Consider the following 27,920-nt stretch of genomic DNA (forward strand, 5'->3'; position numbering starts at 1 on the left):
CCAGAAGGAATAACATACGAGTGGTAAACCTACCGGAGGGCACGGAGGGTCGAGATCCGACGACTTACTCGGAGACTTGGCTGCGAGGGCTGGTACCAGATGGAACGCTCACCCCTTTTTTCTCTGTGGAACGTTGTAAGGAAATGCCTCTTTGGCATGGTTACCCCCTGACTTTTTGCCTTTGCTGATGCCAAGTTATGATTTTAAAGTGTGCTGAGGCCTGCTAACAAGGCCCCAGCACCAGTGTTCTTTCCCTAACCTGTACTTTTGTTTCCACAATTGGCACACCCTGGCATCCAGGTAAGTCCCTTGTAACTGGTAACCCTGGTACCAAGGGCCCTGATGCCAGGGAAGGTCTCTAAGGGCTGCAGCATGTCTTATGCCACCCTGGGGACCCCTCACTCAGCACAGACACACTGCTTGCCAGCTTGTGTGTGCTAGTGGGGATAAAAAGACTAAGTCGACATGGCACTCCCCTCAGGGTGCCATGCCAACCTCACACTGCCTATAGGTATAGATAAGTCAGCCCTCTAGCAGGCCTTACAGCCCTAAGGCAGGGTGCACTATACCATAGGTGAGGGCATAAGTGCATGAGCACTATGCCCCTACAGTGTCTAAGCAAAACCTTAGACATTGTAAGTGCAGGGTAGCCATAAGAGTATATGGTCTGGGAGTCTGTCATGCACGAACTCCACAGCACCATAATGGCTACACTGAAAACTGTGAAGTTTGGTATCAAACTTCTCAGCACAATAAATGCACACTGATGCCAGTGTGCATTTTATTGTAACATACACCCCAGAGGGCACCTTAGAGGTGCCCCCTGAAACCTTAACCGACTACCCGTGTAGGCTGACTAGTTTTAGTAGCCTGCCACACACCAGACATGTTGCTGGCCACACGGGGAGAGTGCCTTTGTCACTCTGTGGCTAGTAACACAGCCTGTACTGGGTGGAGGTGCTTCTCACCTCCCCCTGCAGGAACTGTAACACCTGGCGGTGAGCCTCAAAGGCTCACCCCCTTTGTTACAGCACCCCAGGGCACTCCTGCTAGTGGAGTTGCCCGCCCCCTCCGGCCACGGCCCCACTTTTGGCGGCAAGGCCGGAGAAGATAATGAGAAAAACAAGGAGGAGTCACTGGCCAGTCAGGACAGCCCCTAAGGTGTCCTGAGCTGAGGTGACTCTGACTTTTAGAAATCCTCCATCTTGCAGATGGAGGATTCCCCCAATAGAGATAGGAATGTGCCCCCCTCCCCTCAGGGAGGAGGCACTTGAGGGTGTAGCCACCCTCAGGGATAGTAGCCATTGGCTACTAACCCCCCAGACCTAAACACACCCCTAAATTCTGTATTTAGGGGCTCCCAGAACACAGCAAGATACATTCCTGCAACCTAAGACGAAGAAGGCCTGCTGAGCTGAAAATCCTGCTGCGAAGAGAAAAGACACAAACTGTTTTGGCCCCAGCTCTACCGGCCTGCCTCCCCACTTCTAAAGACACTGCTCCAGCAACGCATTCCACAGGGTCAAGCAACCTCTGAAGCCTCAGAGGACTACCCTGCATCTAGAAGGACCAAGAACTCCAGAGGACAGCGGCTCTGTTCCACAAAGACTGCAACTTTGCAACAAAGAAGCAACTTTGAAACAACACACGTTTCCCGCCGGAAGCGTGAGACTTTGCACTCTGCACCCGACGCCCCCGGCTCGACTTGTGGAGAACAAACACCACAGGGAGGTCTCCCCAGCAACTACGAGGCCGTGAGTAGCCATAGTTGACCCCCCTGAACCCCCACAGCAATGCCTGCAGAGGGAATCCTGAGGCTCCCCCAGACCACGACTGCCTGCTTCAAAGACCCGACGCCTGGTAAAGACTCTGCACCCGCAGCCCCCAGGACCTGAAGGATCCGACCTCCAGTGCAGGAGCCACCCCCAGGTGGCCCTCTCCCTTGCCCAGGTGGTGGCTACCCCGAGGAGCCCCCCCTTTCCTGCCTGCATCGCTAAAGAGACCCCTTGGTCTCCCATTGAAACCTATAGCGAACCCGACGCTTGTTTGCACACTGCACCCGGCCGCCCCGTGCCGTTGAGGGTGTACTTTCTGTGCTGACTTGTGTCACCCCCGGTGCGCTACAAAACCCCCCTGGTCTGCCCTCCGAATACACGGGTACTTACCTGCTGGCAGACTGGAACCGGGGCACCCCCTTCTCAATTGAAGCCTATGCGTTTTGGGCACCACTTTGACCTCTGCACCTGACCGGCCCTGAGCTGCTGGTGTGGTAACCTTGGGGTTGCCCTGAACCCCCAACGGTGGGCTACCTTGGACCCAATTTGAACCCTGTAGGTGGTTTACTTACCTGCAAAACAAACAAACACTTACCTCCCCCAGGAACTGTTGAAAATTGCAGTCTAGATTTAAAATAGCTATATGCCATTTGTGTGAAAACTGTATATGCTATTTTGCTAATTCAAAGTTCCTAAAGTTCCTAAGTGAAATACCTTTCATTTAAAGTATTGTTTGTAAATCTTGAACCTGTGGTTCTTAAAATAAACTAAAAAAAGATATTTTTCTATACAAAAACCTATTGGCCTGGAATTGTCTCTGAGTGTGTGTTCCTCATTTATTGCCTGTGTGTGTACAACAAATGCTTAACACTACCCTCTGATAAGCCTACTGCTCGACCACACTACCACAAAATAGAGCATTAGAATTATTTCTTTTTGCCACTATCTTACCTCTAAGGGGAACCCTTGGACTCTGTGCATACTATTCCTTACTTTGAAATAGTACACACAGAGCCAACTTCCTACATTGGTGGATCAGCGGTGGGGTACAAGACTTTGCATTTGCTGGACTACTCAGCCAATACCTGATCACACAACTAAATTCCAAAAATTGTCATTAGAAACTGATTTTTTAAATTTAAGCTATTTTTCAAAATTTTTAAAAGTCCTGCTAGGGCCTTGTGTTAGTCCCTGTTCGCATTTCTTTTAGAGTTTAAACGTTTTGTAAAAGTTTGAATTAAGTTCTAGAGATAGTTGTAGATTCTTAAAAAGTATTCCAACTTTTAGAAACATAGGGGGTCATTACAACATTGGCGGTAAAAGCCGCGTACCGCCGCGCAGAAGACCGCCATTACACCGCCGCGGAATTCCGCCACAACTATTATGACACACATCTCGGAATCCGCCGAAATTCAGACACCCATACAAGTCCGCCACACCAAAGCTCAGTGATAAACTGGCGAAAACAAATCCTCCACCGTCACGCCAACAGAAACACGGCCATGCTATTACGACCCACGAATCCACGCGGCGGTCTTTCAACTGCGGTATTCCATTGGCGGTACACACCGCCGCGCTCAAAATACACACACATCTCCAAAACACCGCCACATTGGACAATTCAAAATACACACACCTGATACACATACAAACACCACTCCCACACACCCAACACAATATAAAACACACACCCACAAACCCCTACGACCAAAAATTAGTGACGAAGGCGACAGAGAGAGCACAGCAATAGACAACCCCACCACACATAGGCACACGACACCATCACCCACACAACATCCACGCACATACCACCCCACATCACTACACATCATCACACTCATCACCACATACATCATCACACTCATCACCACATACACCATCCCACACATCACCTACACCACCCCATGGCACGCCAAAGACACCCCAGGTTTTCGGAGGAGGAGCTCAGGGTCATGGTGGAAGAAATCGTACGGGTAGAGCCACAGCTATTTGGATCACAGGTGCAGCACACCTCTATAGCTAGGAAGATGGAGCTATGGCGAAGAATCGTGGACAGGGTCAACGCAGTGGGACAGCACCCAAGAAATCAGGAGGACATCAGGAAGAGGTGGAACGACCTATGGGGGAAGGTGCGTTCCGTGGTCTCCAGGCACAACATCGCGGTTCAGCGGACTGGCGGCGGACTCCCACCTCCTCCCCCACAACTAACAACATGGGAGGAGCAGGTCTTGACCATTATGCATCCTGAGGGCCTCGGAGGAGTCGGTGGAGGAATGGACACTGGTAAGTCAAATCTTAACTATCATATCCCCCACCCTACCTGCATGCTATCAAACACCCCCACCCTCACCCCCTCCGCTATCACTCCAACTCCTCACTAATGTACTAATAACACAAACCACACATCCCAACACCAAGCCCTGCATGACACAACAAAGCATGGACACCCATCACTAAAGCATGCCCACTGCACATACCCATAACAATCCCTAACCATCATCTCACAAGCCCCCACACAGGAATGCTAGCACTGGGGTACACGGTCACCCACCCATTGCACACCATGACACACACAGATGCAATAATCATGCTTTTATATCCCTGCAGGACCACTACCTAACGTCACCAAACAGGAGGGTCCAGACATCTCTACCCCACCCACAGAAGAGGCCCACAGTGATGACAGCAGCTCTGGCCAACTGGATCCAGATGACCAGCCCGGACCATCGTGGGCCGCGGGACAGTCGTTCCCCTCGCACAGGCACAGCCCAGCACTGACCTTCCACCCTCTGGAAACACCAATACAGCACCCACCCAGTGGGCCCATACCTCCGTCCCCAGGACACGTCAATCAGCTGTGTGTCCACCACTACAGGGAACCCAGGATAACCCACCACCCCAACAACAACAGGGACCTGGGGGCAGTAGTATCGGGCACACGGTCCAGGGGACAGAGGCCCAGGAACACAGTGGAACTGGGAGGGCTGCTGTGCGACCGGGGACGGACAGGCCAAGGGAACCCACTCTCCACTAGGCCCTCTCCTCCATCATGGGAGCATACCACCACTCCCAAGAGACGATGGCTACGTTCCTGGCCAAGGTTCAGGAGACCCAGCGCCTGCAGGAGGAACAGTATTTGGGGTTCAGGGAGGAACTCAGAACCATCAGCTCCGCACTGGGCACCATCGCAGGGGTGCTGAAGGACATACAGAACACCATGAGGGACACCGTGGCACTCCAAGGGGCCCCTGACACTAGCCTGGACGATGAACTGCCCACCACCTCCGCCGGCGCTAGTGGACAGGACGCCTGCCACAGGACCACCACACCAGCACCCCACCCCTTGCAGACAGAGAACCACCCCGCAAGCGGTCCCTGAGATCCAGGAACAGGACAGAGCACGATGGCAAGACCCCCGCCAAGAAATTAGACCACCCTGATTGTCATCCCACTGTCCCACTTTGTAACCCTGTCCATATTGGAACTGCCCCAGCTCCACTTCCTATGCCCATATGGGCAGTGCACCTGTGAGACTAATAGACTGGACTCTGCCATGGGCATTCCTCCACCATCACCCCTCACCATTTTACCACCCCCTCCAATAATTAGGACTTCAATAAACACCCTTGAACCACAAAACAATCTGGAGTCAGTCTGTGATTTTGAAAATGTGTATTAGCTATGACAATGACAAAATCCGTTCGAAAATGTAATGTCAGCATACCTATGTCACACATCACAAGTCCATGAAGGATGCTAGCGGATGACACACGTTGGTAACCACACCTGTGAAACCGTAATGGAAATGTACAACTCAGTTACCAAATACTGCTTGTAATTGACAGACAGGATAGAGGTAGAAGTGTGAAAGTAAATGTATTAGTAAAGAAAGTGTTCTCACCTGTGTGTCACTGGAAATATTGCTGTATGACTGAGTCCCTGTTGTCAATGTCTTCTTCCTCTGCTTCCTCCTCATCACTGTCCACAGGCTTCACAGCTGCCACAACACCGTCATCGGGACCATCCTCCTGCAGAAAAGGCACCTGGCGTCACAAAGCGAGATTGTGAAGCATAGAGCAGGCGATGATGATCTGGCACACCTTCCTTGGTGAGTAGAATAGGGAACCACCTGTCATATGGAGGCACCTGAACCTGGCCTTCATGAGGCCGAAGGTGCGTTCGATCACCCTCCTAGTCCGCCCATGGGCCTCATTGTAGCGTTCCCTCTGCCCTGGTCCTGGGATTCCTCACTGGGGTCAATAGCCATGACAGGTTGGGGTAACCAGAGTCCCCTAATAGCCACACCCGGTGCCTCTGGAGTTGACCCATCACATAAGGGATGCTGCTATTCCACAGGATGTAGGCGTCATGCACTGAGCAGGGAACTTGGCATTTACCTGCAAGATGTACTGGTCTGCCAAACATACCATCTGTACATTCATCGAATGATAACTCTTCTGGTTCCTGTACACCTGTTCACTCCTGTGGGGGGGGACCAGAGCAACATGGGTCCCACCAATGGCACCTATGATGTTAGGGATATGTCCCAGGGCATAGAAGTCAACTTTAACAGTAGCCAAATCCTCCACCTGAGGGAAAACGATGTAGCTCCTCATGTGTTTCAGCAGGGCAGACGTTGGAAAACATAGACTGGGACATCCCTGATGCCATGGCCACTGTTGTTTGAAATGACCCACTTTCTAGGAAATGGAGCACTGATAGCACCTGCACTTGAGGGGGGATTCCTGTGGGATGGCGGATTGGTGACATAAGGTCTGGCTCCAACTGGGTACACAGTTCCTGGATTGTGGCACGGTCAAACCTGTAGGTGATGATTAAATGTCGCTCCTCCATTGTCAACAGGTCCACCAGCGGTCGGTACACCGGAGGATTCCGCCATCTCCTTACATGTCCCAGCTGATGGTGCCTAGGAAGGACAACAGCGACCACAGAGTCAAGCAATTCAGAGGTATGTACCCACAGCTACACAGAACACGAAACAAAATCCAAAAAGTTGTCTGTATGTGTATTGACTCCAGGCCTAGGTATGTGTGACGCAGTTGAAAATGAAGCCATGTGGGACCCTGAAATGGCGGATGCCTGACCTGTAAAGTGGGACAATGGGATGTGAGGTAACAGCGCTGGCGTTGTACACTGTCGCGGTAGGAGGTCGTAGACCGCGGCGCAATGCTGCATTGGTTAACATTGGACCCTATGGGTCCCAGGAGCCAATGACGAAGTGCGCCGGCGGTGATGATGCGCACCGCCGCGGACGTCACCGCCACGGACGTGACCGCCATTTTCTATCTGTTCAATCACTCGATACCTGATCTTCGACAGGAGAGGACCTACACTACAAGTGCTTCTGTGACCTCGGTCGGGAAGAGACAATGGCATGTGCGTCTGGGGAAAGGGCCCCTGCCTTCACTGCACAGGAGTTGGAGAAGCTCGTGGACGGGGTCTTCCCCCAGTACACGCTACTCTACGGTCCTCCAGACCAACAGGTGAGTACATAGGGTGCAAGTTGTATGGGCTATGCCTGGGTGGAGAGGGCTGGATGTAAGAAGAAAGGGGGCAGAGTTCTGCGAGCATGAAGGAGTGTGAATGCATGTGCCACATGGCAAGGGCAGGGATGTGGGCCACTCACTTCGACGGTGCAGTTAGTAATGACTTCTCTTCTTCCCCTGTACATGTCATGTAGGTCAGCGCCCACCAGAAGAAGGATATTTGGCGTGCCATCGCCTAGGACGACCGGACCCTGGGGGTCCACCAGAGACAGAACACCCACTGCCGTAAAAGATGGGAGGAAATTCACCGCTGGAGCAAGAAGACGGTGGAGGCTCAGCTGGGGATGTCCTCCCAACATGGGAGGGGTGCCCGTCGCACCATGACCCCCCTGATGTTCCGGATCCTGGCGGTGGCCTACCCTGAGTTGGACGGGCGCATGAGGGCATCACATCAGACACAAGGGGGTGAGTACACTCTCATTCTGCTGACTTTGCGCTCAGTGGAGGGGTCTGGGTGGGGGAGGAGGGCTGTGGGTTTCCCTAGGCCAGGGCGAGTTCCGTAGGCTAGGCCCCTCCGTAATGCAGGCCATGTGCCACTCCACCCTACCTCTGTAGAGTATCAAGTACAGGTATACATGCCCCTGTGTCATCTATGTGTGCAGATGTCCACCATAGCCATGTAGGCCATATCCCAGGAACTGCATCTGTAGAGCCCAAAAGAACGGCGTAGTGCAGGGGGCTGCTGTGTCTGTATTGTCCGCCAACGGTAGCGGTAAGCCATGCACTCAACCTGTCTTTCTTCTGTTTCCCCACGCCTTTTTGTGCTCTCCCTGTTCTTTCGTGCATCAGCATCATCAGGCGGAGCTACAGTGGCACCGGAGCACGAGGGGGCTGCATCCCACATGGCCAAGGAGGCCCACACCACGGACTCTGAATACACCAGTGGGACGGAGGGCGAGGGGAGCTTCACGGCGGTCACCGGATCACCAAACAGCGACATAAACTCGTCCTCTGATGGGAGCTCCTTTGTGGTCCCTCAGCCTTCGCCCCGTGCCCGCTCACCCAGTGGGGTGGGCATCACCTTCGCCCCAGGCCCCTCAGCCCCTTTCACCCCTGCTGCCCTCAGTGAGGAGGCCATTGACATCCTCAGGTCACTCACTGTTGGGCAGTCTACCATTGTGAATGCCATCCAGGGTGTAGAAAGGGAGTTGCAACACACTAATGCATTCCTGGAGGGCATTCATTCTGGTCAGGTTGCCCATCATCGAACCCTGCAATCTCTGGCCTCAGCACTGATGGCAGCCATTGTCCTTGTGTCTAGCCTCCCCCTTCCAACTTCCTCCACCCAGACCCAATCCCCGGTACCTCAGCCTATCCCAAGGACACCATCAGACCAGCCTGCACACACCTCAACACACAAGAGCAGCTCAGGCAAACATAGGCACCGCACATCCCAAAGGCACTCACACAAGCATCACCCACATACAGACACAGCAACATCCACTGCCTCCACTGTGTCCCCCTCGTCGTCTCCCTCCTCCCTCCCAGTGTCGTCTACACTCTCACCTGCATGCACTACCACTACAGCCACTAGGTCTCGCACCAGAACACCCAGCAGCCACACCCCGCTCACCTGCACTCACCACCCCCACTACCATTTACACGTCCCCTGTGTCCTCTCCCAGTGTGTCTGTGACGCCCCCTCCCAAAGTACACAAACGCGGGCACACACACACCCAACATCCATCCACCTCACGACAGCCTCCAGAACATGCACCTGCACCCAAATCATCAAAAGTGACACCTTCTACAACCACCTCCTCTTCCTCCACTCCCAGACCCCCTCCAGCTACCCGTCCCAGTGTTCGTCAGAAACTTTTCCTGAGCAACGTTGACCTCTTTCCCACCCCCCCCTCCAATTCATAGGTCCCATAGTAGCACCTCAGCCAAAAAATGTCCGGTACCAGTGGTGCCTGTTATAGGTATGTGGAGGGCAGCCAGTGTAACACGGAGCCAAAGCACAGCCAGTCCCCCTGCCCTGTGAAGCACCAGAAGTTGGAGAGGGTGAAGACTCCTGCCGGCAAAGCCGCTCACAAGGGTCCCGGGGGGAGTATCGAGTCAGCTGTGACTCCTCCCAAGGTGGGGAAGGGGCAGAAGAAAGCGCCAAAGTCTGGGAAGAGCAGCACGGCGGAGAAGGCCACCATCATCCCCGCTGCCCAGGACGCCACCGCCAACCCCATCGTCACTGGTTAGGAGACCACCGCCAGAGTCAGTGCCCAGGAGGGCAGAATAATCGCCACTGGTCAGAAGACCACCGCCAGAGTCAGTGCCCAGGAGGGCAGCACAATCGTCACTGGTCAGGAGACCACCACCAAAGTCAGTGCCCAGGAGGGCCCCGGCAGCCACAGCCCCGCTGGGCAATGAGGGACCGCCATGGCACACACCGCTGCACAGGTCAGAAACTGCAAAGTCAAGCACCGCTGAACAGGGCAAAGACCGCCATGGCAAGCACCGCTGAACAGGGCAAGCACCACTGAACAGGGCAAAGACCGCCATGGCAAGCACCGCTGAACAGGGCAAGCACCGCCAACTCAAGCATTGCTAGCCCATGTGCGGCAGGGGCAGTGACGGAACTGGGACCGTCACGGGGAGAGTAATGCACTCTGGCACCAGTCCCCCTCCAGAACCAGTGGAGAACAGCATCCACTACCTGAGTCCTTAACAGGATGAAGCACTCTGGGCACCAGTCCCCTCCAGAACCAGTGGAGACTGTTATCCACTTGAGAGTATGTGGCTTTGCACTCCCCAGGATGGTACAGAGGGCAAACCACCCACTGCAAAGGCTGGTGAGACTGTGGCTTTGCACTCCCCAGGATGGTACAGTGGGCAAACCACCCACTGCAAAGACTTGTGAGACTGTGGCTTTGCACTCCCCAAGATGGTACAGTGGGTAAACCACCCATTGCAAAGACTTGTGAGACTGTGGCTTTGCACTCCCCAGGATACATCAATGGGCATGGAGCCCCGTCGTGTATCTGGCGTGGTGCTGTCATCCGGCTGAGGTGCCCCCCCCTTCCCTTCCCCCTGAGGTGCCTGTTGTATTTCTATCTGATGCCCCTGCAGTGTTCTCTCCGTTTCTGGACAGGTATCGTGTGTGGGCCTCGCCCATGCATTTTGGGGCCAGTGGTCCACGGACATTGAATGGTGCATACCTGCACTACTAATCGTGATGCATATTTTTGGAATGTGTATATATTTCTGTATATATTAGCTTACTGTATTTTGATACATTACAATGGTTGTACTCATTTCCTTTTGTCTTTGCATTCTTCCGGGGGGGTTGTTACTGTGATGTTTGGAAATGCATTGGTGTGTGTGTTGTAGTGTGCGAGGGTCGGGGGGGGGGGGTTGCGTGTGTGTGTGTCCCTGACTTTTGCCTCCCCCCTCCCCTATGTCGTAGGTGCAGTACTCACCGTTGTCTTCGGCGCCGGCGCTGCTGATGTTCGTAGAAGAGCAGGAACACTATCGCAGGGAATATTTGGAGTTCCGGCTCCATGGTGCCCTCCTTCCTCGTGGAGTGTGTTAAGGTGAGCATTTTCCCATTGAAATGGCTGTTTCCGCCGTGTTTTCATCCATGGTGAATCCGTCCCGGATAAGGTGGTGGATTGGCCTGTTGTAATACTGTGGACGGTACTTTGTCTTCCGCCTGTCTGTTGGCGGTGACCGCCGCACTGCTTGTCTGTACCCCCGTGGCAGTCGGGGTGTTAAAGTCGCTGTCTATGTTGGCGGTTTCCACCACGGAAAATTCCCTTTTTTTTCCGCCAGCCGGTTTGCGGTATTACTGCCGCTTTAACACCGTCCACCAGGGTTGTAATGACCCCCATAATGTCTAATGCAGAAGAGAATGTGATGGGACTCGACGTCACCCCTTACCTGAATCTTAGGATGTCAGAGTTAAGGTCTCTCTGCAAAACAAAAAAGATTAGAACTGGTTCAAACCCTACCAAAATACAGCTCCAGGAGCTTTTGGCAGAGTTTGCCAAGAACAACCCCTCTGAGGATGACCTCCCAGAGGGGGAAGCTAGTGAAGTGGAGGAATTCCCACCTCCAGTCCTAGTTAGGGAGGCCAGGGCTCCTCAAACACTGACTCCAAATGTGATAGTCAGAGAGGCTGCTTCTCTCACAGGAGAGTCCAGCACCTCTGGAATCACCGAGGATAGCCTCAGTGAAGATGACCTACTGTTAGCCAGGATGGTCAAAAGACTGGCTTTAGAGAGACAGCTCCTAGCCATAGAAAGGGAAAGACAAGAGATGGGTTTTGGTCCCATCCATGGTGGCAGCAACATGAATAGGGTCAGAGATTCTCCTGACATGTTGAAAATCCCTAAAGGGATTGTAACTAAATATGAAGATGGTGATGACCTCACCAAATGTTTCACAGCTTTTGAGAGGGCTTGTGCAACCAGAAAAGTAAACAGATCTCACTGGGGTGCTCTCCTTTGGGAAATGTTCACTGTAAAGTGTAGGGATAGACTCCTCACACTCTCTGGAAAAGATGCAGAATCCTATGACCTCATGAAGGCTACCCTGATTGAGGGCTTTGGATTCTCCACTGAGGAGTATAGAATTAGGTTCAGGGGGGCTCAAAAGTCCTTGAGCCAGACCTGGGTTAATTTTGTTGACTACTCAGTGAAAACACTGGATGGTTGGATTCAAGGCAGTGGTGTAAATGATGATGATGGGCTGTACAATTTATTTGTGAAAGAACACCTGTTAAGTAATTGTTTCAATGATAAACTGCATCAGCATCTGGTAGACCTAGGACCAATTTCTCCCCAAGAATTGGGAAAGAAGGCGGACCATTGGGTCAAGACTAGGGTGACCAAGACTTCCACAGGGTTGACCAAAAGAAAGGGGTCACAAAGACTCCCCAGGGGAAGAGTGTTGAGACATCCAAGGGAAGAAGTAAAGAGTCTTCTATAGGGCCCCAAAAACCTGCTCAGGAGGGAGGTCCAGAGCCTCTTCACAATCCAATTTTGGGTACAAGGGTAAAAACTTTGATCCCAAAAAGGCCTGGTGTCGTAGCTGTAATCAGCCAGGACACCAAACTGGAGACAAGGCCTGTCCCAAGAAAGGTTCCACTTCTAACTCTACTCCAGCTAACACTGGAATGGCCAGTCTCCAAGTGGGATCAACAGTGTGCCCAGAGCAAATCAGGGTTCACACTGAAGCTACATTAGTCTCTGAGGGTGGGGTGGATTTAGCCACACTGGCTGCCTGGCCCCCTAATATGCAAAATAACAGGCAGCAGCTCTTAATTAATGGGACAAGTGTAGAAGGCCTGAGGGATACAGGTGCCAGTGTCACCATGGTGACAGAGAAACTGGTTTCCCCTGGTCAATACCTGGCTGGACAAACTTATACAGTCACCAACGCTGACAATCAGACTAAAGTACATCCCATGGCTATGGTAACTTTAGAGTGGAGAGGGGTCAATGGCCTGAAACAGGTGGTGGTCTCCTCAAATATCCCTGTAGACTGTTTGCTTGGAAATGACCTGGAGTCCTCAGCATGGGCTGAGGTAGAACTCAAAACCCATGCAGCCATGCTGGGGATCCCTGAACTGGTGTGTGTCAAGACAAGGGCACAGTGCAAGGCTCAGGGTGAAAAAGTGGTGTTGGAGCTTGGAAAAAGGGCCCAACCCTCCAAGAGAAAAGGAAAGAAAACTGGGGAACCAGTTTCAGCACAACAAGAAAAAGAGAACCTCTCTTCTCAGGAAGAAGTTCTGCCCTCTGAGGGAACTGAGCCCCTGGAGTTGGAACCTTATCAGGTTGAACTCCTAGGCCCAGGGGGACCCTTAAGGGAGCAGCTGTGTAAGGGACAAGAAACCTGTCCCTCTCTTGAAGGCCTTAGGTAGTAAGCTGCTGAAGAGTCCAAAGGAAAAATAACAGGAACACAGAGTCTATTGGGAAGATCGACTCCTTTACACTGAGGCAAGAGATCCCAAACCTGGTGCCACTAGGAGAGTGGTAGAGCCTCAGGAGTTTAGGGAGTTCATTCTGACCTTAGCTCATGATATTCCTCTTTATGGGCATTTGGGACAGACCAAGACTTGGGAGAGATTAGTCAACCACTTCTATTGGCTTAACATGTCCCAGAAGGTCAAGGAGTTTATTGTCTCCTGTGCCACCTGTCAAGCCAGTGGTAAGACAGGTGGACACCCAAAGTCCCCCCTTATTCCACTTCCAGTGGTGGGGGTCCCCTTTGAAAGAGTGGGTGTGGACATAGTGGGTCCACTTGAACCTCCCACAGCCTCAGGGAACCAATACATACTAGTAGTAGTGGATCATGCTACTAGATACCCTGAAGCAATTCCCCTTAGGTTGACTACTGCCCCTGCAGTAGCCAAAGCACCCATTGGTATTTTTACCAGAGTGGGATTTCCTAAGGAGGTGGTGTCTGACAGAGGTACCAACTTTATGTCAGCATACCTGAAACACATGTGGAATGAGTGTGGGGTGACTTACAAATTCACCACACCATACCATCCACAAACCAATGGTCTTGTTGAAAGATTTAACAAGACATTGAAAGGCATGATCATGGGGCTCCCTGAAAAACTCAAAAGGAGATGGGATGTCCTCTTGCCATGTCTGCTTTTCGCCTACAGAGAGGTGCCTCAGAAGGGAGAAGGGTTTTCCCCCTTTGAACTTCTGTTCGGCCATCCTGTCAGGGGACCACTAGCTCTTGTAAAAGAAGGCTGGGAGAGACCGCTTCATGAGCCTAAACAAGATATAGTGGACTATGTACTAGGCCTACGTTCCAGGATGACAGAGTACATGGAAAAGGCAAGCAAAAACCTTGAGGCCAGCTAACAACTCCAGAAGATGTGGTATGACCAAAAGGCTGCTATGGTTGAGTTTCAGCCAAGGCAGAAAGTCTGGGTTCTGGAGCCTGTGGCTCCCAGGGCACTTCAGGACAGATGGAGTGGCCCTTACTCAGTGCTAGAAAGAAAGAGTCAGGTCACCTACCTGGTAGACCTAGGCACTAGCAGGACCCCCAAAAGGGTGATCCATGTGAACCGCCTAAAACTCTTCCATGACGGAGCAGATGTGAATCTGTTGATGGTAACAGATGAGGACCAGGAAGCTGAGAGTGAACCTCTCCCTGATCTCCTCTCCACAGACCCTAAAGATGGTTCGGTTGATGGAGTGATCTCTTCAGACACCCTCTCTGGCCAACAGCAATCTGACTGTAGAAAGGTCCTGCAACAGTTTGCTGAGCTCTTTTCCCTAACCCCTGGTCAGACACACCTGTGTACCCATGATGTGCACACAGGAGACAGCATGCCTGTCAAAAACAACATTTTCAGACAGTCTGACCAAGTTAAGGAAAGCATCAAGGTGGAAGTCCACAAGATGCTGGAATTGGGAGTCACTGAGCACTCTGACAGCCCCTGGGCTAGCCCAGTGGTCTTAGTCCCCAAACCTCACACCAAAGATGGAAAGAGAGATGAGGTTTTGTGTGGACTACAGAGGACTTAATTCTATCACCAAGACAGATGCCCATCCCATTCCAAGGGCAGATGAATTGATAGACAAACTAGGTGCTGCCAAATACTTAAGTACCTTTGACTTGACAGCAGGGTACTGGCAAATAAAAATGGCACCAGAAGCAAAAGAAAAGACAGCATTCTCCACACCTGATGGGCATTATCAGTTTACTGTTATGCCCTTTGGTTTAAAGAATGCCCCTGCCACCTTCCAAAGGTTGGTGAATCAAGTCCTTGCTGGCTTGGAGTCCTTAAGTGCAGCTTATCTTGACGATATTGCTGTCTTTAGCTCCAACTGGCAGGATCACCTGGTCCACCTGAAGAAGTTTTTGAAGGCTCTGCAAGCAGCAGGCCTCTCTATCAAGGCATCCAAATGCCAGATAGGGCAGGGAACTGTGGTTTACTTGGGACACCTTGTAGGTGGAGGCCAAGTTCAGCCACTCCAGCCTAAGATCCAGACTATTCTGGACTGGGCAGCTCCAAAAACCCAGACTCAAGTCAGGGCATTCCTTGGCTTGAGTGGGTACTACAGGAGGTTTGTGAAGGGATATGGATCTATAGTGACACCCCTCACAGAACTTACCTCCAAGAAAATGCCCAAGGAGGTAAACTGGACTGTAGAATGCCAACAGGCCTTTGACACCCTGAAACAAGCAATGTGCACAGCACCAGTTCTCAAAGCTCCAGATTACTCCAAGCAGTTAATTGTGCAGACTGATGCCTCTGAACATGGGATAGGGGCAGTTTTGTCCCAAACAAATGATGATGGCTGTGACCAGCCTGTTGCTTTCATTAGCAGGAGGTTACTCCCCAGGGAGCAGCGTTGGAGTGCCATTGAGAGGGAGGCCTTTGCTGTGGTTTGGTCCCCGAAGAAGCTGAGACCATACCTCTTTGGTACTCACTTTGTAGTTCAGACTGACCACAGACCTCTCAGGTGGCTTATGCAAATGAAAGGTGAAAATCCAAAACTGTTGAGGTGGTCCATCTCCCTACAGGGAATGGAGTTTATAGTGGAACACAGACCTGGGACTACCCATGCCAATGCAGATGGCCTATCCAGGTTGTTCCACTTAGAAAATGAAGACTCTCTTGGGAAAGGTTAGTCTCATCCTCTTTCGTTTGGGGGGGTGGGGGGGAGGTTGTGCACGGAAATGCCTCATTGGCATGGTTACCCCCTGACTTTCTGCCTTTGCTGATGCCAAGTTATGATTTGAAAGTGTGCTGAGGCCTGCTAACCAGGCCCCAGCACCAGTGTTCTTTCCCTAACCTGTACCTTTGTTTCCACAATTGGCCCACCCTGGCATCCAGGTAAGTCCCTTGTAACTGGTACCCCTGGTACCAAGGGACCTGATGCCAGGGAAGGTCTCTAAGGGCTGCAGCATGTCTTATGCCACCCTGGGGACCCCTCATTCAGCACAGACACACTGCTTGCCAGCTTGTTTGTGCTAATGGGGATAAAAAGACTAAGTCGATATGGCACTCCCCTCAGGGTGCCATGCCGACCTCACACTGCCTATAGGTATAGATAAGTCACCCCTCTAGCAGGCCTTACAGCCCTAAGGCAGGGTGCACTATACCATAGGTGAAGGCATAAGTGCATGAGCACTATGCCCCACAGTGTCTAAGCAAACCTTAGACATTGTAAGTGCAGGGTAGCCATAAGAGTATATGGTCTGGGAGTCTGTCATGCACGAACTCCACAGCACCATAATGGCTACACTGAAAAGTGTGAAGTCTGGTATCAAACTTCTCAGCACAATAAATGCACACTGATGCCAGTGTACATTTTATTGTAACATACACCCAAGAGGGCACCTTAGAGGTGCCCCCTGAAACCTTAACCGACTACCCGTGTAGGCTGACTAGTTTTAGCAGCCTGCCACACACTAGACATGTTGCTGGCCACATGGGGAGAGTGCCTTTGTCACTCTGTGGCTAGTAACAAAGCCTGTACTGGGTGGAGGTGCTTCTCACCTCCCCCTGCAGGAACTGTAACACCTTGCGGTGAGCCTCAAAGGCTCACCCCCTTTGTTACAGCACCCCAGGGCACTCCAGCTAGTGGAGTTGCCCGCCCCCTCCGGCCACGGGCCCACTTTTGGCGGCAAGGCCGGAGGAGATAATGAGAAAAATAAGGAGGAGTCACTGGGCAGTCAGGACAGCCCCTAAGGTGTCCTGAGCTGAGGTGACTCTGACTTTTAGAAATCCTCCATCTTGCAGATGGAGGATTCCCCCAATAGGGATAGGAATGTGCCCCCCTCCCCTCAGGGAGGAGGCACAAAGAGGGTGTAGCCACTCTCAGGGCTAGTAGCCATTGGCTACTAACCCCCCAGACCTAAACACACCCCTAAATTCAGTATTTAGGGGCTCCCAGAACACAGCAAGATAGATTCCTGCAACCTAAGATGAAGAAGGACTGCTGAGCTGAAAAACCTACAGGGAAGACAGAGACACAAACTGCTTTGGCCCCAGCTCTACCGGCCTGTCTCCCCACTTCTAAAGACACTGCTCCAGCGACGCGTTCCACAGGGTCCAGCGACCTCTGAAGCCTCAGAGGACTACACTGCATTTAGAAGGACCAAGAACTCCAGAGGACAGCGGCTCTGTTCCACAAAGACTGCAACTTTGCAACAAAGAAGCAACTTTGAAACAACACACATTTCCCGCCGGAAGCGTGAGACTTTGCACTCTGCACCCGACACCCCCGGCTCGACTTGTGGAGAACAAAACCACAGGGAGGACTCCCCGGCGACTACGAGACCGTGAGTAGCCAGAGTTGACCCCCCTGAGCCCCCACAGCGACGCCTGTAGAGGGAATCCCGAGGCTCCCCCTGAACGCGACTGCCTGCTTCAAAGACCCGACACCTGGTAAAGACTCTGCACCCGCAGCCCCCAGGACCTGAGGGATCCGACCTCCAGTGCAGGAGCGACCCCCAGGTGGTGGCTACCCCGAGGAGCCCCCCCTTTGCCTGCCTGCATCGCTGAAGAGACCCCTTGGTCTCCCATTGAAACCTATTGCGAACCCGACGCTTGTTTGCACACTGCACCCGCCGCCCCCGTGCCGCTGAGGGTGTACTTTCTGTGCTGACTTGTGTCCCCCCGTGCCCTACAAAACCCCCCTGGTCTGACCTCCGAAGACGCGGGTACTTACCTGCTGGCAGACTGGAACCGGGGCACCCCCTTCTCAATTGAAGCCTATGCGTTTTGGGCACCACTTTGACCTCTGCACCTGACTGGCCCTGAGCTGCTGGTGTGGTAACCTTGGGGTTGCCCTGAACCCCCAATGTGGGCTACCTTGGACCCGACTTTGAACCCTGTAGGTGGTTTACTTACCTGCAAAACTAACAAACACTTACCTCCCCCAGGAACTGTTGAAAATTGCACTAAGTGTCTAGTTTTAAAATAGCTATATGCCATTTGTGTGAAAACTGTATATGCTATTTTGCTAATTCAAAGTTCCTAAGTGAAATACCTTTCATTTAAAGTATTGTTTTTAAATCTTGAACCTGTGGTTCTTAAAATAAACTAAGAAAATATATGTTTCTATGCAAAAACCTATTGGCCTGGAATTGTCTCGGAGTGTGTGTTCCTCATTTATTGCCTGTGTGTGTACAACAAATGCTTAACACTACCCTCTGATAAGCCTACTGCTCGACCACACTACCACAAAATAGAGCATTAGAATTATCTCTTTTTGCTACTATCTTACCTCCAAGGGGAACCCTTGGACTCTGTGCATACTATTCCTTACTTTGAAATAGTACATACAAAGCCAACTTCCTACAAATGTGCTCACCGGATTCCGGCTCGGGCGAGACCGCCGGGGAGCGCTCCACGCCCATTCATCATACGCCTCCTCCATTACGTGGATAGAGGCATCATACTGCGGACGGTAAGGGCTGCATCACCACCCAGAATAGATGACATGCAAATATTACTGCTCCCAGACTACACCTTAGCAGTGCAAAGAGATCAGGCCTCTTACCTTCCCGTGAAACGTAAGCTACGATCACTGGGCCTAACCTATTCGCTACTGTTCCCGGCCAAACTCCGAGTAGTGATTGAGGACAAAACTCACTTCTTCCCCAACCCTGAGGGAGCTTGGGAATGGCTTGAATCGGCAGGACTCTCCACTAGTGGCACGTTGGAGCGAACTGAGCGAGCCCCCCGGGCCAAGCGAAGTCGAAACAAGCGAGACCAGAAAAGAAACACAACTCATACAGGGCCAACCAAATGTGCTCCAGACCTGGAACAACTAATTCGGGAGAGAAAAGAGGAGATACACACCACGACAGCGATGGGCGCATCCCCCCGAACTCTGGATCAGACACTGAACTCTCACAAATGACTGGCGACCGTCCCCCCACACCGGACCGCTTATCAGAATCAGGCCCTATCGAGGGACCCCCTGTGACACCGGCCACTGCAGATGAAATCTTCAAAAAAACTCTTGTACAAAGTAAAGTCATACCACTCTGGGACACACTGGAGGATCACTGGGAGGTGCTGGTCAGGGGAGTGGTCACTCCCCTTTTCTTTGTCCAGTTTTGCGCCAGAGTAGGGCTGGGGGGGAACACTCAACCGGTGTAGACTGGCTTATGCAAGGAGGGCACCATCTATGCCCTTCAAAGCATTTCCAGAGGCCACTCCTCTCAGGCCCTGAACACCTATTTCCAAAGGGAGAGGGTGTAACACCCTCTCTCAGAGGAAATCCTTTGTTCTGCCTTCCTGGGACTGGGCTGCCCAGGCCCCAGGGGGGCAGAAACCTGTCTGAGGTTTGGCAGCAGCGGTAGCTACAGAGAAAACCCCGGAGAGTTATTTTGACAGTACCCGGGCTCTATGCTGGAGCCCCGGGGATGCATGGAATTGTCCCCGTAATACCAGCATGGTAGTGGGGAGACAATTCCATGATCCGAAGACATGTTACATTGCCATGTTCGGAGTTACCATTGTGTCGCTACATATAGGTATTGACCTATATGTAGTTCACGCGTGTAATGTCGTCCCCGCACTCACAAAGTCTGGGGAAATTGCCCTGAACAATGTGGGGGCACCTTGGCTAGTGCCAGGGTGCCCTCACATTAAGTAATTTTACATCTAACCTTCACTAAGTGAGGTTTAGACATATAGGTGACTTATAAGTTACTTAAGTGCAGTGTAAAATGGCTGTGAAATAACGTGGACGTTATTTCACTCAGGCTGCAGTGGCAGTCCTGTGTAAGAATTGTCTGAGCTCCCTATGGGTGGCAAAAGAAATGCTGCAGCCCCTAAGGATCTCCTGGAACCCCAATACCCTGGGTACCTAGGTACCTTATACTAGGGAATTATAAGAGTATTCCAGTGTGCCAATCAGAATTGGTAAAATTACTCACTAGCCTGCAGTGACAATTTTAAAAGCGGAGAGATCATGAACACTGAGGTTCTGGTTAGCAGAGCCTCAGTGATACAGTTAGGCACCACACAGGGAACACAAACAGGGCACACTTTATGAGCACTGGGGTCCTGGCTAGCAGGATCCCAGTGACACAGGCAAAAACAAACATACATACAAGTAAAAATGGGGGTAACATGCCAGGCAAGATGGTACTTTCCTACAGTTTGGTCTCCCCAAAGGGCCCCATGTATTCCTATGCTATTTCTGCTAATTTCTAACTGTATATTTTGTGTGTAGATATCTCCAGGTAGAGATATACCAACGTTAGTTTAGTCATTGGTGTTGTGATAAATAAACCTTTATCTTTGCAACACCTGGAGTGGTTCTTACTTGTGTACAGTTACGGACTGACTATTGTGATATTGCAAGTCCTTTACACTCCTCCTACATAAGATTGAGCTGTTCACCAAAGCTAACCCTAGACAGCTTTTATATCCGAATACCTAAACACTTTTACTAAGAGTTGCCTGCACTCAGTGTAGGGTGCCACACCATAGGTGTACACCATAAATTGAACCAGTCTCCTATACTGAGTAGATGAAGTTTATTGGGCAGATGTTCACAACACATTACCTGTTGCACCTAGATGATGCAGTTTCTTGAACAGAGTGCTGGACTGTTTGACTGTCCAGTGTTCTTCTTGGCTTAAGTGGTATTCCGAATTCTGTATAAAAAAGAGCTGAACTAAAGGCCCTGTTGTGTCAGCATCCTACGAACTCTCCCCAGTGTAGCCACTTGCACAGAGCTCTCCAAAGGTTAATACTTTTAAATAAATTATGTTTGCATTCTGGATATGGGTTCAACAGTGTTTTGTGGGTTAGGGTGGTCATGGGGCGGAGTATAAGGGGAGAGATTATCTCCTTTCTGGGCAATGCAAATTGTGAATCATTAAGTAGTCCGTTCAAGAGGTATATGTGCAGCAATACCATGTGCAGATTTGAACTTTAATTATATATTTATTTACACGATAATATTATTGAACAAATTACTATACCAATATAATCCCCCTATACAGAAATAACTCTGAAAAGCATTGACTGCATTATATTATATGTGTTATGTAATTTATGAAAACCTTCTATTGAAGAGACCATGAATTATAATCCTTTTTGTAAAGAGACACATCCAAACTGAAATCAACAAAGTGAAGAGGTGTACCTTCTAGCATACTGAGATGCATGGCATCATTAGCTCGCTTTGGCACACTGAGCATCACCTCCAGGCCATCTTTAATTTCTCCTTTACCTTCTTCACAGCATGTAAGCAGCTCCTACAGAAAGTCAACAAGCTACTGCTTAATGCACAAGATATCAAACACTTTTCAGCTGTCTCCTAGTGGGTTTTTAAGCAGCTTACCTTCAAAAGAAGCTGATACTTAGTTATTCTTTGAACAGGTTTAATTAGATATGAAGATATTGAATTGGCTAGTCCATGGCGCAGCTGTATATCCTATAGGAGACAGAAAATAGTTTGAAACCTACTTTCAGCAATGGAAGTATAATTGTTTCTGCTATGCGAACGACAATATAAATAATAATATAGTTTTATACATATTACTCTTCTTAGAAACACACACTAGAGCAGAGTATGAGTACATCTGAAAGTCTTGCAGTACCCTTATAAAAAGCCCAGGACTGTCTTCAAACCATTAACATGGAATGGCATTCAAATACCATGAGCACAGAAATGAGTCACATGAGCAAGTTATTAATGGGCCAGATTAATCTTCTACTTCGCACTTCCTGCCACAAATTCCTAGTATTATAAAAGGTCGGAGTAAAAACGTTATGCAGGGGGCCTAAGGAAAATCAATGTGGTCAGTCAAATTAGAAATGGTGGTAAAACTGTACGTTCAGATATGTGCCTGTCACTTCATGAGTCCATATAAAGTTACACAAAATGGTGCACTGGAACCCACATTATCATCTGACATATATCTAAGACTGCATATCCCATCAAAAAAGCTTAATATGGCAGCCAAAAACCCGATTTCTACAAAGCCCACAAAAACACAGAAGTTTTATGTGTACAGCACAATCCATCTAGAGAGATGCTTGAACCACCTTTTAACTTTATGGTACCAGAGCATCCACGCACTGGTGATCATCCTGTATTCTGTAAAGCAATACACAAACACCTCAGTGTACCCAAGGGGTCTAAACTATGCCACATCTGCAAAGTTTCCCAGGTACAGGCATAATAGTCTGCTCAAGTTAATGTTTTTGCTTTGAATTTTGGTACTTCTCATCCTGATTTTAGAATGGATTAAACACGACTTTAAGTCCTAGAATATAAACCATACCTGGAGCAGCTAGTCATGCATCGGTCTAGTACTCTTAGCAGGGCTGCTATGCGTCGTCTCCAGGGGCTCCCCCTCTGCTATCGTGGAGGAGCGTCACCCCGCTGCTTAAAGCAGAAAAATTAGGTGATAATAAAAGTACTTTATTATCACTTTATTTTTCCGCTTAGTCAGGGTGGGGCCAGCCACCCCCACGTCACCAGGGAGGAGGAGTGGTATGTGCACTTCTAAGTATGCATGTCAGTTTGGACAGCCGTCCGAGGCCGGCCAAACTAAAACGCATACTTAGAACTCTCCACTGGCTGTGTTGAACTGCCAGATGCAGACTAAGCGCAGGCTCCCACTTCCTCCTTGAGCATGATTTCTGCCCGCTCAGGCCAATCCCAGCACTTCTCTCATGCTGGTAACAGCATAAGAGATGCGTTGAGATTGGGTGGTGAGGGAAGGAAGAAAACAAGAAGAATGGAGGTGGTGGGAGCAGCGGAGCACCGAGGTAGCAAGTAAGCTTTTTTAATTATTAATATTGCCCCCCGCCAAGCACCTCTTCCACTCACTGCCCCCCACTTCTCCTGGCAGCAGCCACTACTGATCGTCTTCCACAACTTTTAAATATTATAAAGTGGCAGAATACTGGAAGATGAATATTCCGGCTAATGTGAAATGATCAAAGTACCTTCAAAAACGTCAGTTTAACAAGAAAACTACTGTATTCGACAGAAAGGAACTATATGGAATGTCTGCATATAGCTTCATGGTCTTCAATTAACAGGCCCAAAATACGTTTGACACGCTTAATACCCATAAAGGAAAACAGGGATTAATGAAAGAATAGCAGCAGATAACAACAAAAATTTATGGTAAGGAGCACAATCTATTAAAAGTCCTCACAAGCAAACTTTAAAGTCATCATAAGGAAATTGTTACTTAACTTTAGTAATCAGTTTGCAGCCTGAAGTACTAGATCACATGCTCTGTACGCTCCTGCCAGCTTCTGTTGGATGCAGATGTTGGAATTGATTTTCTTTTATGCAAATGTTTAAGTTTTGAGGTGATTTGTGACTCACTAGAAACTCACTAAGTACTAGGACGTGAACTCCACCTCAGATCATGTTACCCCATACGAGTGAGCATAAGTAAGAAGAGTGATGCAAAAAAGCACAGCACCGCATATCCCAAGGTGATTTTAACTTGCAAAGAGAAAAGGTTATATATATATATATATATATATATATATATATATATATATATGGAAAATGTCACTTACCCAGTGTACATCTGTTCGTGGCATTAGTCGCTGCAGATTCACATGCTGTGCACATCCCGCCATCTGGTGTTGGGCTCGGAGTGTTACAAGTTGTTTTTCTTCGAAGAAGTCTTTTCGAGTCACGAGACCAAGGGACTCCTCCCATTTCGGCTCCATTGCGCATGGGCGTCGACTCCATCTTAGATTGTTTTCCCCCGCAGAGGGTGAGGTAGGAGTTGTGTATGCTAGTAATAGTGCCCATGCAATGGAGTAATGTACATAATGTAGTTTAAAGTAATATATTTACAAATATACAGATGTTCAAGATCAACTTCTAAACGGCTACAGGCTCCCGGGGAGGCGGGTGGGCGCATGTGAATCTGCAGCGACTAATGCCACGAACAGATGTACACTGGGTAAGTGACATTTTCCGTTCGATGGCATGTGTAGCTGCAGATACACATGCTGTGCATAGACTAGTAAGCTGTTATCTCCCCAAAAGCGGTGGTTCAGCCTGTAGGAGTTGAAGTTGTTTGAAACAATGTTCGTAGTACTGCTTGGCCTACTGTGGCTTGTTGTGCCGTTAGCACATCTACACAGTAGTGTTTGGTAAATGTATGAGGCGTAGACCATGTAGCTGCCTTACATATTTCGGTCATTGGAATATTTCCTAGAAAGGCCATGGTAGCACCTTTCTTTCTAGTTGAGTGTGCCTTTGGTGTAATAGGCAGATCTCTTTTTGGTTTAAGATAACAGGTTTGAATGCACTTAACTATCCATCTAGCAATGCCTTGTTTAGAAATTGGATTTCCTGTATGAGGTTTTTGGAAAGCAATAAATAAATTGTTTTGTTTTTCGAATTAGTTTTGTTCTGTCAATGTAGTACATTAACGCTCTTTTGATGTCTAATGTATGTAGTGCTCTTTCAGCTACAGAGTCTGGCTGTGGGAAGAACACTGGTAATTCTACTGTTTGATTTAAGTGGAACGGTGATATGACTTTTGGTCCGTAGAACTACTTTATGCTTGTGTATTTGAATAAATGGTTCTTGTATGGTAAATGCTTGAATCTCACTTACTCTTCTTAAAGATGTGATGGCAATTAAAAATGCAACTTTCCATGTTAAGTATTGCATTTCACAAGAGTGCATGGGCTCAAAAGGTGGACCCATGAGTCGTGTTAAGACAATGTTGAGGTTCCATGAAGGAACTGGTGGTGTTCTTGGTGGTATAATTCTCTTTAGACCTTCCATAAATGCTTTTATGACTGGTATCCTAAATAGAGAGTTGAGTGCGTAATTTGCAGGTAGCCGGAAATTGCTGTAAGATGTATCTTAATGGAAGAAAAAGCTAGCTTTGACTTTTGCAAATGTAGTAAGTATCCTACGATGTCTTTGGCAGATGCGTGTAAGGGTTGAATTTGATTATTATGGCAGTAATAAACAAATCTTTTCCACTAATTTGCATAGCAATGTCTAGTGGTAGGTTTCCTAGCTTGTTTTATGACCTCCATACATTCATGTGTAAGGTCTAAGTGTCCGAACTCTAGGACTTCAGGAGCCAGATTGCTAGATTCAGCGATGCTGGATTTGGGTGTCTGATCTGTTGTTTGTGTTGCGTTAACAGATCTGGTATGTTTGGTAGTTTGACATGGGGCACTGCTGAAAGGTCTAGTAGTGTTGTGTACCAAGGTTGTCTTGCCCATGTTGGTGCTATTAGTATGAGTTTGAGTTTGTTTTGACTCAACTTGTTTACTAGATATGGAAGGAGTGGGAGAGGGGGAGAAGCGTAAGCAAATATCCCTGACCAACTCATCCATAACGCATTGCCCTGAGACTGATCTTGTGGGTACCTGGATGCCAAGTTTTGGCATTTTGCGTTTTCCTTTGTTGCAAATAGATCTATTTGTGGTGTTCCCCAACTCTGGAAGTAAGTATTCAGTATTTGGGGGTGAATCTCCCATTCGTGGATCTGTTGGTGATCCCGAGAGAGATTGTCTGCTAACTGATTCTGAATTCCTGGAATAAATTGTGCTATTAGGCGAATGTGGTTGTGAATCGCCCAATGCCATATTCTTTCTGCCAGGAGACACAACTGTGTTGAGTGTGTCCCTCCCTGTTTGTTTAGGTAATACATTGTTGTCATGTTATCTGTTTTGACAAGAATGTGTTTGTGGCTTATTATGGGTTGAAATGCTTTCAGCGCTAGAAATACTGCCAATAGTTCTAAGTGATTTATGTGAAACTGTTTTTGGTGAGTGTCCCATTGTCCTTGGATGCTGTATTGATTGAGGTGTGCTCCCCACCCTATCATGGAGGCATCTGTCGTTATTACAAATTGTGGGACAGGGTCTTGGAAAGGCCGCCCTTTGTTTAAATTTATACTGTTCCACCATTGAAGCGAGGTGTATGTTTGGCGGTCTATCAACACCAGATCTAGAAGTTGACCCTTTGCCTGTGACCACTGTGATGCTAGGCACTGTTGTAAGGGCCGCATGTGCAACCTTGCGTTTGGGACAATGGCTATGCATGAGGACATCATGCCTAGGAGTTTCATCACCATTTTGACTTGTATTTTTTGTTTTGGATACATGGCCTGTATTACATTGTGAAATGCCTGAACCCTTTGTGGACTTGGAGTGGCAATCCCTTTTGCTGTGTTGATTGTCGCCCCTAAGTATTGCAGTGTTTGACACGGTATAAGGTGTGACTTTGTGTAGTTGATTGAGAAACCTAGTTTGTGGAGGGTTTCTATGACATACTTTGTGTGTTGTGAACATTTTTCTAGCGTGTTGGTTTTGATTAACCAATCGTCTAGGTACGGGAACACATGTATTTGCTGCCTTCTGATATGTGCAGCTACGACTGCCAGGCACTTTGTAAAAACTCTTGGCGCAGTTGTTATTCCGAATGGCAACACCTTGAATTGGTAATGTATCCCCTGGAATACAAACCTTAAGTACTTTCTGTGTGAAGGATGTATCGGTATATGGAAATATGCATCCTTTAGGTCTAGTGCTGTCATGTACTCTTGTTGTTTGAGTAGTGGAATTACGTCTTGTAATGTCACCATGTGAAAGTGATCTGATTTGATGTAGGTATTTAATGTTCGGAGATCTAATATAGGTCTCAGACTCTTGTCTTTTTTGGGTATGAGAAAGTACAGAGAGTAAACTCCTGTTCCTTTCTGGTGTTTTGGTACTAATTCTATTGCTTCTTTTAGTAGCAATGCCTGAACCTCTAGTCCTAGAAGATCTATATGTTGTTTTGACATATTGTGTGTTTTCGGTGGGACGATCGGAGGGAATTTGAGAAACTCTATGCAATAACCATGCTGGATAATTGCTAGGACCCAAGTGTCTGTTGTTATTTCCTCCCAATGTTTGTAAAATTTGGTTAGTCTCCCCCCCCCACAGATGTTATGTGTTGGGGATGTGTGACTTGGAAGTCACTGTTTGTTTTGAGGAGTTTTGGGACTTTGGAACTTTCCTCTATTCTTTTGGAATTGTCCCCCTCTATATTGTCCCGAAAACTTCCCCGCTGATACTGGCTCTGGTAAGTGGGTCTTGTCTGTGAGGTTGTGGGTTCTGTGCTTTGTCCTCGAAACCCCCCTCTAAACTGTGTTTTTCGAAATGTGCCTCTGCCCTGTGGGGAGTAGAGTGCGCCCATGGCTTTGGCCGTGTCAGTGTCTTTTTTAAGTTTTTCGATCGCAGTGTCCACCTCCGGCCCAAACAACTGCTGTCCGTTGAATGGCATATTCAGCACAGCTTGCTGTATTTCTGGTTTAAATCCTGATGTACGCAGCCATGCATGTCTCCTTATTGTTACTGCTGTGTTGACAGTTCTAGCAGCTGTGTCTGCAGCATCCATTGCTGACCGTATCTGATTGTTGGAGATACTCTGTCCTTCTTCTACTACTTGCTGCGCTCTCTTTTGGAACTCCTTGGGCAAATGTTCTATAAAGTGTTGCATTTCGTCCCAACGGGCCCTATCGTATCTGGCCAACAAAGCCTGTGAATTGGCAATACGCCACTGGTTTGCTGCCTGTGCCGCCACCCTTTTGCCTGCTGCGTCGAATTTTCTACTTTCTTTATCTGGAGGTGGTGCATCTCCTG

At 49.1% G+C, this 27,920-nt stretch overlaps 1 protein-coding gene across 7 annotated transcripts in view; it reads right to left on the minus strand.

Moving 5' to 3' along the window:
* The window catches only part of TRIO (trio Rho guanine nucleotide exchange factor), a 3,522,386-nt gene that overhangs the window by 1,756,787 nt on the left and 1,737,679 nt on the right, over window positions 1–27,920 (minus strand). For all 7 annotated transcript variants that reach the window (XR_011200906.1, XM_069219639.1, XM_069219640.1 and 4 more), the window contains exons 28-29: window positions 21,622–21,714; window positions 21,424–21,535 (exon numbers count right to left, since the gene is read on the minus strand). Coding sequence is in view for 6 of the 7 variants with exons in the window: in XM_069219639.1 (XP_069075740.1) it covers window positions 21,424–21,535; window positions 21,622–21,714 (205 nt within the window). In the remaining variant the exon portion in view is untranslated. The remainder of the gene's footprint in view (window positions 1–21,423; window positions 21,536–21,621; window positions 21,715–27,920) is intronic.

The sequence above is a fragment of the Pleurodeles waltl genome, chromosome 2_2, assembly GCF_031143425.1.
Source record: "Pleurodeles waltl isolate 20211129_DDA chromosome 2_2, aPleWal1.hap1.20221129, whole genome shotgun sequence".
Classification (NCBI taxonomy): domain Eukaryota; kingdom Metazoa; phylum Chordata; class Amphibia; order Caudata; family Salamandridae; genus Pleurodeles; species Pleurodeles waltl.